The following is a 12,375-nucleotide window of genomic DNA, read 5'->3' as shown; positions in this document are numbered from 1 at the left end:
CTCCTCCTGGAAGATGATGGCCACAGAAGCAGCAGTGTGGGAGGAATGGCTGAGGGGGAGCTCACAGCAGAGAATCCCCATGGATCTGCTTTTCTGGGCAGCAAATGAGCACTCCTGGTATATATTAGGGGTATTTTCAAGGTATGCACTTACTACTCTTGATGTCCCATACATTAGAAGGGCTTAAATAACAGCTCACTTGAAGACAGAGACTACACAATTGAGAAAGACTTAAAGGTTGGTCTCTTTTTCTAAGTGCACAAGACTCAGAAGACTTTTGAAAGAGAGTTTCCGTGTTTTTCCCGTTTCCCCTGGTTTTTAAATGCACAGACTGGGTTAAAACCTGGGGTTTTGTTTGCTTATGATTTAGGTTTAGTAGCTTTTTCTCTTGGGTTGACAAGGACAATCAGCAGCAGCAAAAGGGAAATGGGCACTTTCTGTCCAGAGATTGAGTAGCGTGAGCTGCTGCCTCCATCCAGGACACCCCTTCCACAAATATCACAAATATTGGGTTTGTCTTTACCCAAACATGTCCACGCTGAACAGCAACAGATGGTGCTCACAGATTTAAACCCCTCGAGGCAGACAGAACAAGTGCCTAAGAAACACACCTGGACAGAAATGAATATTTAAAGCTACAAAGACATTTCAGCACAGGAGTGTACCTCTCTCATTGTAGTGTGCAAAAGCAGAGATTAAAAAGTAGTAATTTCTACTTTAGCATGCACTTACACTTTGTCTCCTTCTCATTTGCTACCACATACCCTGTGGAAGGGATGATAAATGAGACCTGTACCACCATCATGAATATTCATGTTCCCCAAAGAGATCATTGCTTCTATTTTTCCTTTAAGAGGATTAGTTTTCCTTGCTTCCAACACGCAAGAAATTATTGCAGAGAATTCAAATTTCAACCCTTTCTCAGGGTGAGGAGGACCCCAGACTAGAACTGGTCAGCACCAAGAAAGTGGATGAGGTTGAGAGCAATAACACCCAGAGCACTGAACAGACCCTGACCAGACACACAAAGTGTAATTCCATCATTATCTTTCTTTTGTTCACTGAAGCCGCAACAGGAAATATATCGAAGTTTTTCAATACAGAGTATCTTAAAACCTCATTTTTCTAATGCCAAAGAGTTGCACGGAGGCGAGTTTTCCATAACTTATTTTATGTGATAGCAAAATATGTGCATGGACACTTTAAAATCTGTAATTGATAGATAACCCCAGGGTTAATGGCATTGCCACCAAGGTGACCTGAGGGAACTCTGACAAAGCAATTAAAGTAGTGCATTTGCAAGAAAAGAACATGAAGTCATTGTGACAATCTGGGAGAGAAATATTAGCCAGTTGCAGATGATACATGCTCAAAACAGAAACCCTAATGTTTTGAGTCAGCTCATCACTGCCAGAGGGCAGCTGAAAAATTCACTCAGCAAACACATAGAGTGTTGTATAAAATTAGCTAAAAGCAGACTATTTGCTAAGAAAAATAAACCAGACACGGTTTGGAGAGACTTCTGAGAGAAATGGTCCAACAGCAGGTAATTAGAGAGACTGTGACTGAAGAGGGGATTACTAAAAAGGCACAGGAGATTAAACAAGTTTTCCTGTCAGTTTCTGAAAAGCCCTGCTCCTATTTTATAATGGACTCTCTCCGTCAGGTCCAGCAGGCAGGGGCTGCTCAGGAGCAGGTGGTTCATCTGCCAGGGCTGATAACAGCACTGGGCTGAGGCAGGGAGGGAATGCAGCACTCAGCCCTGATGGCTCTGCTCTAAAAGTTTATCATGGTTTAAATTAACAAACGTGGCAACTGTTGCTCAGGACTTTGCAGTTTCTCTTGCAAAAGAATCCTCTCCAATTCGTGCAAGGCAGCCCTGAGTTTTGAGGCTCCTTGTCTCTCATAGGTCTGTAACACGGGGAATTTTTGGAATTAAAGGGTTGCCGAGTTCCAGAGTGCACAGATTTATTTCCCATTTCAATCTGCTCAGATCTGGAGATGACTTGGGAAAGAGGTGTGAATTTTATGCTTTCTTTTTGCTGAAAACACCTACATTCCTGCTATACCTTCAATGACAAACAGACACAATGGCATTTATTTCCAAATGCATTTCTGGGCGATATTTCTCCTTTGAGTATCAAGTGCACTCAGACTCAGCAGTGAACCTTGAGTCTTGGATGACATCTCAATAGAGAGCTTGGAAAAATAAATAGAAGCCTTCTTTCCAGCAAAAAAGGAATAATATATTTTCAAGTTTGACATTCCTTCTGCTTTCTCTCCCTGGAGAAAGGAGAAGAGATGGGCAATTGGAACCAAGGGATGTGGGATCTGTATCAAGTTACGTTTGTAATTGGACATCATTTTTATCTTTTATCCTGCATTGATCACACTGATTTTAATTTTAGCAATAATTTTTTTATAGGATATATTGGGAAGAAATTGGAAGAAGTGGCAATTATAAATAGTCCAGTAAAAAGGGTATCCAAATTCATGGATAGATGGCTGACAAAGGCAATACCCTGCATTCCTGGCAACCCACTGGGGTTTATTATAAGTGGTTAGCTCCCCTCTCCTGCTTTTGAAGAAGACGGAACAATAATAGCTCTTTCTCTGATGAAAGGGAACTGAAAGGAGATGAACTTGCTGCCAGGAATAAATTGCCTATTTTTGTATTACATTGTCCTTCCCATATACTTTGCATAGAAAAAGAGCCTAAAAGATTTTACTATATGTTGTGACATAACAGAGGCTTGTAGAGGGCTTTGATTTTCCAACAATGCAGCATTTCCATACTTTGCAGTCACATTCATACAACAAAGATCCTCTAGCATGGGGCTGCAGACGGGCTGATACTGAGCAGTGGGTATCATCAGGCACAGATAGTGGTAATTCTGCATATTTTATACATTCTGAGAATCCTCAGGATACTTTGAGCTGGAATCAGCACAGTTTCCCATCAGGTGAGTGATACATGCTGATAACTCAGCTTTTGCAGCTTTAGGAACAAGCCTTTTTTCCTCTGTATGTATTTCAGGCTGGTGTTTACAGGACTATAAAAGTAAGCTAAATGAAGCTGGGATGTTTCATAACATGCAATTACTTTCAGGATCAAACTCTGTGACTTGCAGGGATGCAAGAGAAGCAGGGGGCTCATCACCAAATGTTTCTGATATGCAGTTGAGAAATTCTACCAGGAGAAAAACAAAGTCAGTGTAAAATTAAAATCTATCTCTTGCAGAATAGAAACATCACTCGCAAATGTTTTACCTCATGCAAATCAAATCAAGTGATGTACATGGAGAATAAACACATTTAGAGGGAAGACAAATGAATGAATAGAGTATCTTGACTAGCAATTAGTTTCTGTGCCCAAGTACCATCAGTGCAAAATTGATGAGCAAGGTAACCTTTGGCTGCACTTTAGCAAGTTCTTCATTAGTTTTCTGGCTTTCCTTTGCAAATATTTTATTTCTTCTTTCATGCTGAGGAAGATTATCCATCCTGTCTGCAGCAGCAATGTCTCTGTGCTGTGCTATCCATGCAGGTTCTTCCAGCAAGGAATATCACCTTTCTCCCAGAAAAGCCTGACTTCCAGCAGGGGCAGGCAAAGGAAGACAGAGTTTTCTTTCCTTCTTTTCAGAGATTTGGAAACTGGACCACTCAGAGATTAAATAACCTGAAGGTTAACCATTTTCAATGGAATCAGTTTGAACAGAAATCAGTAACAAACCTATCTGTGCTTTTGATAATTCCTCTTGATGGGCACAGAGGTGGAGGAGGAACAGGCTGGTTCCTGGAAAAAAGGTGGGGACAGATTTGGAGTTGTCAGGCAAGGCTATGTGGGACACAGCCATTGGTGGCTGCTCCAGTCTGTAACTGGTTGAGAGGCCTCCTTTGAGCTTTTATCTGCCATTAGTGCTACTCAAGGCACTGAAGTGTAAGTGCTCATCGATGGGAATGTGTATGCCCTGTTTGTTAATGCTCTGCACGAGGGAATTATCCAGGAGAACAGGGAATGTTATAGATCTGTCATTCCTATACAAGCTGGAATTTAATTTAAGCTTTACTTCCGACGTTTCCTTTCCACATATTTTCTTCTTCATTTCACTCCTGTTGTATCGTGTATCTCTCTTCCTCGCAGATCTCTGCTGCTGAGCCAAACGATAATGATGAAAGCTGCAAGGAAATGCAATGTTTTCTGGCAGTGTTGCACTACCTGCAGCCCTGCTTTGAAATGAAATGTCACAAATCAAGGTATTATTGAGTGACTTATCAGTTACTTGAGTCGTCTGAAAGAGTGGGTCTGATAGATTCCTTTAATTCCTCCAGGAAAAACAGGAGATGGGCGATCAGCAACAGAACATCAGAGGAAGTAGAGAGGCAGGATTAGGAGGCAGTCCCAGTGCGTGGAGAGCCAGCCAACACAGCTGGAACATCTGGGGTGCCTCAGCAGGGCACACAGGACCCTCTCCCAACCAACTTCTAGCCCAGATTTTATGGACCATAAAAGAAGCTCCTCAGTAGTCAGTGGGGAACTGCAAGTAAATCCAATTCCCTGTGCTGCAGGGGATTCCCTGTGCTACTGGGCTGTGCAGGGCAGCTTTTGCTATTCAGCATTAGGAACTGTCCTGCTCCTGAAGTGCTGAGCACATATTTATAGCTTTGTTTCAAAGTCCAAGCTTTAACATTCTTTTCAGTCTTTACTCTGTGATTTTCTGCCCTCCATTCAAAGACCGCCTCAGAGAACAGCGAGCACGGTTATGTAGCTGCAATATATCCTGAATTGTCTTCTGCTCTTGGATTCCAACCAGCAGTAAAATGCACTCCGGGAGGAGAGCTGAGGAGTGCTTAATTAGAAAAAGAATGTATGACCGCTCTCAGAAAATGGGCATCTGATGGAGCCTTGGCACTGTCAGAATGATGCTGTATCAAACAGCCCTCTGCACAGCAAATCTCAGAGGTGAACTCATTACACTGCCAACACACAATTGCCATCTTCTCAGAGACATCAGGCATGACCAGCAGAAACAGATGCAATTTTAGTTAAATTAAAGAGTGCCTACTAGTCGAGCAAATAAATAAATAAATCACTCTACATAAAACATTACCTTCTTTTTTTTTTTCATTTGATCTGCTCCACACATGTACCAAACCCACAGCTGTTGCTTTTAGTGATAAAAATAAAATGGAAGTGCACTTCACCCCAGTGGAATGACAGAAATAGAAAATATGGAACCATGTAATGACATTTTTAAAATCCTTTTCCAGAGCTGAATGGCACTCTAAACATTTTTTTGTTTTTATTTTTAAAGATCCATAGGAATAAAGAAAGTCATACATAAAAATATTTTTTTTTCCTGAAAAATGATGTATAAAGAGAATGCAAGAGTAAGCAATGCCCATCCAGGGAGCAGCTATTCTGATAAATGTTTAACAGAGAAAAAAAATACTAAAAGGAAGAAAACATTTTCTTGTTTTCAAACTCTGGCATCACAGCACAGCACTTGGGCTTTATGGGAAAGCCCCACAGCATGGGGTGATAGAAGGATTCAGGTTTAAAGGGACCTTAGGAGGTCTCTGGTCCAAACTCCTGCTCAATGCAGCCTCAGCCATGAGATCAGAGCATTTCAAAGCAATTGCATTAGCAATGAACCAGCCTTAATTTCCCTTAAAAAAGCGCCCCACACCAAAAAATCAGAACTGTTGACTCTCCACAATACCTAGAATGAAATGTTAGAAGAGTACCTGAGGGTGTCTGAAAGCCAGTGTAGGGAATATTTAAGCTGGAGTACTCACATCACCTCCAGCCGCGCTGTCCTGGAGTCGTTCCCCCCGGAAGAAATGACCTCACAGGTGTAGTCCCCGATGTCCCCCGACCACGTCTGGCTGATCAGGAGGGTCCCGTCCTTCTCTACTGTGATCCTGGAACTGCTGGATGGATTTATTACAACACTGTCCTTCTTCCAAAGGTACCTGAGTGTTACAATGCTTCAGTTATTGATCACTCGTAAGAACACCAGAATAGATTTATTTTAACTCTGCTGGAAGGGATCAGCTCCTGTCATCACGTGTTAAAAATGACAGGCCCCTGCAGCTACTTTCAAGAGCAGTGCCTTTTACAAATTTAAGTTTTAGGTCAAGCGATCAGAATGAAAAATGTAATTCCATCCGAGATATTATGTATTTTACAAGGAAAAGATGGAGTACTCATCCACATCCAAGTTCTTAAGTTCACCCCCACCAGAACATTAACTCTGCAGTTAATGGTGGGTGCTGGCCAGCTCAGTAACATTGGACTGCCAGGATCAGGAACTTGTTTAAGATTTGCTAGAGCTCACATATCAAAAATACCCCTCACAACATGTCACAGAGGTGTGGAGAGCCCACAGACTCAACTTCCCACCTCTAACTGAAATTTTTATACCCATATTTTTCTTTCCAAAGTTCTTTTGGCAGCTCACCCTTCAAGCACTCTCCAAGCTCTTCCTTGCATTTTATTTCATTTATGTTGCTTTCAGACTACATTAATTTTTATGGCAAATTTATTTTCAAGTTTTGAGTTTCGTCTAAATGCTCTAATTCAAATTTTAATAGTCCAGACAAATTCTGGTTTCCTTTACACAGTTAGAACAGACTATAAGCCCAAGTTATTGAGTTGTTTCCAAAAACATGGGCATCTCTTGTGTGGCTTTCATGCACCTCAGAGTAAACACTTCTGAAATCCTATTCCTTCTCTTTGGCTTTTACTCTCATTAAGTATCGGCCTCTGACAAGTTGGTTTTATTGATAGTGTATTAACCTTGACAGTAAAATCATGGAAGGCTATATTGAAGTCATGAAGTGGAACATAGCTCACTGTAAATAATACATAAGGCTGAAATGGAAGATGGGATTTATATGATTAATGATACAGTGTACAACCTTATAATGCAGTAATCAGGGGTTTGGTGTGAAAATCTGGGGTCCAGAAACTTTTCACCTAATGCTATTCATACAGCTTATGAAATTAAACTGGGATAAACCACACAAACCAGAAGTGCCACCACCGACCTGATTGAAATTCTGGGGTCGTGCGTGGCCTCGCAGCGCAGGGTGGCTGTGGTTCCTTTGATCACCGTGCTGTCCTCGGGAGGGCGGACAATGGAAGTGCGATCTGAAAGGAACACGGCTCAGGTGAAATTAGAGCCCTTTGCCTTGGCTATTCACTTCGAGAGCAGCCACCGAGCCTTTGTCATTCAAAGCAAGCGGGACACTGCTCTTCAAGCCTCTGCTGAGAAGGCTCCCCTCCCTCTACAGACATTGTGACACAGGTGACACGATGTGGGGTGTGGAGAGGCACAGCAGCACAGGGCACGAGTTGAGCCCGGTGGAGAACAATGGTAAAGCTCTCCAAACTCTCCCTTGGCTTGTGCAAATGTCTGTAGCTACTCCCTATAGTCTCTAGAGTGTGTGGCAGTAAACACTGAGTCAGGAAACAAGCCACGCTCAAAAACACAAACAAGACCAAGGAAAATCTGCGCGAAGGAAAACGCACTTGAAAAGTACCAAGAAAGAGATAAACAGCACCCTACAACCTCATCAACTCCAGGGCAGTGGGGGAGCTCCTGGAAGAAAAATCTTCCATATAAGAAAGATGTTGTTTACTCAAATGTTTCAGAACATCCTTACTCAAGCCCCTCCTAGAGGCTCGGAACACAATAATTGCTGTAACTACAGCAACCAGATCCAGTGTGAAAGATCCCCATTATGTGTCACACACAGGAGCAGCAGAGAGCATCAGCTGAGGCCTGGAGACAAGCAGGATGAGCTTGGAAGATATGTGGATAATGTTAATGAGTCCCAAATCCCTACAGAGATAATCAGCATCTACTGAGACATCTCATACATGCACAAGGAGGGACCATCAGCAAGATCAAAAGCTGACTCTAAATAGCATGGAATTTTTAGCATTACTCCTGATGCACACATGTAAGACTTCTGGCTTGATAATGGTGCTGTTGCTGCAAAAACATTAGGTTATATTTACTTTTCTTCCCCTCAGGCAGTACAATGAACAGGAACTATCTTTAATACCTGTAAGAACCGTAGCTTTGAGAATTATTAGAAAGGATCTCCTTTACTTGATCCATACACCTGGATATCATCCAGTTTAGAGCATCTTGAAATTTCTACCAACTTGATATTGTCAATAAGTCATAAACACGATGGCCACATGACACAAATACATTACAGTTACTGCCAGGAATATTTTCAGGTATTCCCAATTCCAAAAGGAAAAATGTGGCTGATTTAGCTTGCAGAGTTTGGGGATTAATAAATGCCAAATACGCACCACACATCAGCAGCACAATCAGTACTTCAAGTGCTGGAGAGTAGAGAAGCCACAACATTTCTGTATTAATCCTCATCATCTTCATTATTTTCAGTTGCTCTTAGTCCCTGCTCAGGGATCATTATTTTGTACCTTGAGTAGTAAAAACCATGTTACACTTCAACTGAACTCACTCAGGAGTTACACAGGTGAACCCCTTGGATCAGACTCACTTCCTCAACAGGAGAAATATAAAACTATAGAGATCAAGAGAAAATGGTGAATGACAAAACCATTTCCTAGGATGCCCTGTCCCACACCAGTCTGTAGCATGAGGGATTAGCTGAAATCTGCTGCTTTGGTTTGGCTTCCAACAGCACCCAGAGCCTTAAAAAATACAAAAGTGTGAGGAAAATCCTGTCTGTTTTGACTGTGGCCACTACCTCAGTACCAGCATGGACTGGTCTGTGCTACCTGCAGATTCCTGGAGGCAGAAACCACCTGAAACCAGCCAAATCTACAAGTTAAAAGCTCAGGCTTGCAATGCAAGACGCCAAAGCAAAACCTGCCTAAAACTGTAATTGTGATTGAAGCTCTATTTAAATACACTTCCTTTCACAAAATAGAGATTTATATGCATAATTCTCCAAACAAAAAGGGTATTTGTGATAGGCTTCCTAAAATAGACACATTATTCCTATTAAATCATACAAGTAATGCTATTAACGAGAAAAGCATAATTACTAATGAAAATTTCCTGAGCGTACAACAAAAACTGATTAATACTTGATTAAAGTTAGACTTTAAACAAAGCACTATCCTTACTCCACACTGTCAGCATCACAAAAGCATTCAGAGCTCCTTCAGAGTTGGCTGCACAGCAAGTGTAATTGCCAGCATCCTGCAGGAACACGGGCGTTATCTGGAGCCCTCCAGACTCGAGGAGAACGAAGCGAGGAATCTGCACCGAGCCACTGGCTAAGATCTGCTCTCCTGAAACACACAGGGGGAGCAGCATGGTTAGTGTCAGGCAGGATCAGGGATCAGGGACTGCCATTCCAGCTCTCCCAAAATGTTACATCCCGCCCAGGCCGCCGGCCCATGATGGCCCCAGAGCGAACCCGCTGCTCAGGGGGCCAGGGGAAGGGGGGGAGAGGCACTGAATGGATCTACAGGATCTCAGTAACAGGAATGGACAGGAAAATGTGGATTGCAGCTCTTCTACACATTAATAACTGGCTACCTTTCTTCCAGGAGATGGCAGGTCGTGGAGCCCCTGAAACTTCACAGGTCAGTACTGCAGTCATCCCCTCGGTGACGGTGGTGTCCTCTGGGGGCTGGATAAAGGCTGGCTTGATGTCTAGAATAAAAAATTCAAACAAACTCAATGCCTCACCTCTCAGAAAGATCCTTTAACTGTTACCATGGATTACTTTACATCCACTTTTATAGAGCTGATCATGGAGAAGGACATGACAATAGGACATGAAAACCTTTCAGCAGTGACTGTAACCTTTTCTTATTCATCTCCCAGGAATTGCCTAATCCTGTTTATTACCTACACAGAAAATAAAAATCTATCAGTGCTTGTACCTGTACAAGTAAGATAGGTTAAAGAAAAAGGAAGATAAAGCTCCAAATGAGTGTTTGGGGGGAACTTGAGAAATCTAGATAAACAAAACTATTTTCCTTCATCTTCATAACAGAGTTCTTTAAGATGAAAAGCAACTTGAGAGAGGCATTAACTTTGAAACTTAAATGTCAGCCAAAAGAATTTAGAACCTGAGCCTTATCCAAGACATTTTCTAAGTTTCTTTCTCTCTTATTTTCCCCCAGTTGCATTTTATTGCAGTTTTTTTCCTGCAGTTTCCTAGATCTATATTGAACTGGGGCTGATTTATTTTCTGAGGCCAGTAGGAATTCTGGTCAGTATGTGCAAAGTGCTCTTGGGCTAAAAATCAGCTTCCTGAAGGGAAGTTTAATATTACAGAAATGACTGTTAATAATCACTGTTAAAAGAGACTACTAGGATTTGTAATTCTTCCATAGAGAAGCATGCACTTCATTAACAAAACCATTTAATCTGACTTTTAGGCCAAAAAAGACATTTAACTTGAACTTACTTTCTTTTCCCTGACCAAATGCAGTTGCAGACAAAGGCAAATAAAATGATAGCATGCACAATCATGAAGCAGTAGCTCAAGCTCAGAATGGAATTACATTAGAGTGGAAATTGGAAGGAAACGAAGGAAAAATAAAAGTATTTCACAATTAATTTTTTTCTTTTCACTAAGATCTCTTTTTGCTATGAGAAATAGGGGAGTTCACCTCAAGCCAAGCTCTCCTGATGTCATGGAGAGTTTTCCACACGATTCAGCAGATTGTGCTGAGGGCACAGGGGCATTTTGGAGTTCCTTACAGCTGGAGCATCTACCCCTGACAAGAATTCAGAGCTCTGCGGGTTGAACTAAAGCAGCTCTGAGAAACGTGATGGGTGTGGGGTCACCTACAGGGATGACACCTCCCGCACCCCGTGCCAGCACTCCTCACTCACTGGTGACATCCAGGTAGGTGTAGGTCTGGATCTCCCCAGCCTGGTTGCTGGCGAAGCACTGGAAGATGCCGGCGTCCTGCGGCCGCAGCGCGTGGATGCGCAGCCCCCCGCTCAGCAGCACCTTGTACCGGGGGTTCTCCAGCCTGCTGAGGGGAACTGAGTCCTTGTACCACACCAGGGTGGGGATGGGAACACCTGCTCAAGCAAAAAGAAATCACTATTAGTCTTTGCAGAGCATGTTTTAGGTCGTATCCCTGTTTTCCTGTCTTTCTACACCAATTATTTGTATTTTTTTTCCAAGCTGCTTTAGATAAATGGAGGCTGCATCTCACATTATCAATGGCAATAACACACTGCAGGACATGAAGGAATAAAACCAGCAAATACTAAGGGGGAATGTTGAGAAAACATGTTATCAAATTACTTTCTCCACCCAATCATATTTCATGCTACTACAAAATAAGATTTGGAGCAATTTCATGTTGAAAGCCAGAATCATGCTCTTTAAACAGCAGCAGCGTGGCAATACAGCCAGTCTGTAAGACTGTTCCATCCCAAATAAGATTCCTCTGTGCTTCTGTAGCTAAGATAGCTGAAATACAAAGGAAATGGCAAATTAGACATAAAAAATGAAGTGCTCACATGGCTGTACTTGAGTCCCAATTTAGCAGCTTAGTTTGAGCCAATGTACAAACAACATATTGCCAACAATAGGATAGTTTTAAATTATTATTATTTTTATTCAGTCTCGAGCTTCACCTGCTATTTGAAAAAAGCAGGCATGAAGAGAAATAAAATTCCTAGCCTAGATAAAACAGTCTCATTTATTCCTGTTTTCTTTCATGTGCGTGTTCCACAAACCCTGACACAGTTATTTCACACATATTTTTGTTGCTGTCATGTCCCTGTCACCTGGGATGAAGTGGCTGTAAATTTATTATACACAAATAGTGCAGGATTCTCTTTTGCTCAAGAGATGTCAGGGGCCTAGAACAGTCTTAGACAGCTGTTCCCATCCCACCACTCATATCAGACAATGTTTTATGTTTACATCCCAGAAATCCCCACTGGATCAAATGCTGGGGATTCTGGGCAGAGATCAGAAGTGAGGCAGGTATTTTATTACATAATTAGATAATCACTGAGTAATTAATATTGGAAAAGACCTCCAAGATCATCACCTCACTGGGCACCTCCTTCCAATACCTGACAACCCTTACTGTGAAGAAATGCTTCCTGATGTCCAACCTGACCCTCCCCTGGCACAGTTTAACACCATTTCCTCTCATCCTGTCCATTGGGAGCACAGCCCGACCCCCATCTTGCCGCAGGAGGGGGAATTGTGGAGAGCCTGTCAGGAATTGTGGAGAGCCAGAAGGTCCCCCTGATCCTCCTTTTCTCCAGGCTGGGCCCTCCCAGCTTCCTCAGCCTCTCCTCACAGGCTTTGCTCTCCAGACCCTTCTGTTCTTTCCCCTGGATAGGCTCCAGCCCTTCAATGTCCTTCCTG

The 12,375-nt window shown here is 42.4% G+C and overlaps 1 protein-coding gene across 7 annotated transcripts in view; it reads right to left on the bottom strand.

The window, feature by feature from the left end:
- SDK1 (sidekick cell adhesion molecule 1) overlaps positions 1-12,375 on the bottom strand; it is a 387,953-nt gene that overhangs the window by 128,684 nt on the left and 246,894 nt on the right. For all 7 annotated transcript variants that reach the window (XM_038151581.1, XM_038151583.1, XM_038151588.1 and 4 more), the window contains exons 10-14: positions 10,869-11,063; positions 9,558-9,674; positions 9,140-9,307; positions 7,054-7,156; positions 5,800-5,976 (exon numbers count right to left, since the gene is read on the bottom strand). In XM_038151581.1, coding sequence (XP_038007509.1) covers positions 5,800-5,976; positions 7,054-7,156; positions 9,140-9,307; positions 9,558-9,674; positions 10,869-11,063 — 760 coding nt within the window. The remainder of the gene's footprint in view (positions 1-5,799; positions 5,977-7,053; positions 7,157-9,139; positions 9,308-9,557; positions 9,675-10,868; positions 11,064-12,375) is intronic.

Source organism: Motacilla alba, chromosome 14 (genome assembly GCF_015832195.1).
Source record: "Motacilla alba alba isolate MOTALB_02 chromosome 14, Motacilla_alba_V1.0_pri, whole genome shotgun sequence".
NCBI lineage: Eukaryota > Metazoa > Chordata > Aves > Passeriformes > Motacillidae > Motacilla > Motacilla alba.
Note: the sequence above shows the minus strand (reverse complement) of the source record. Positions and strands in the feature narration are given on the sequence as shown.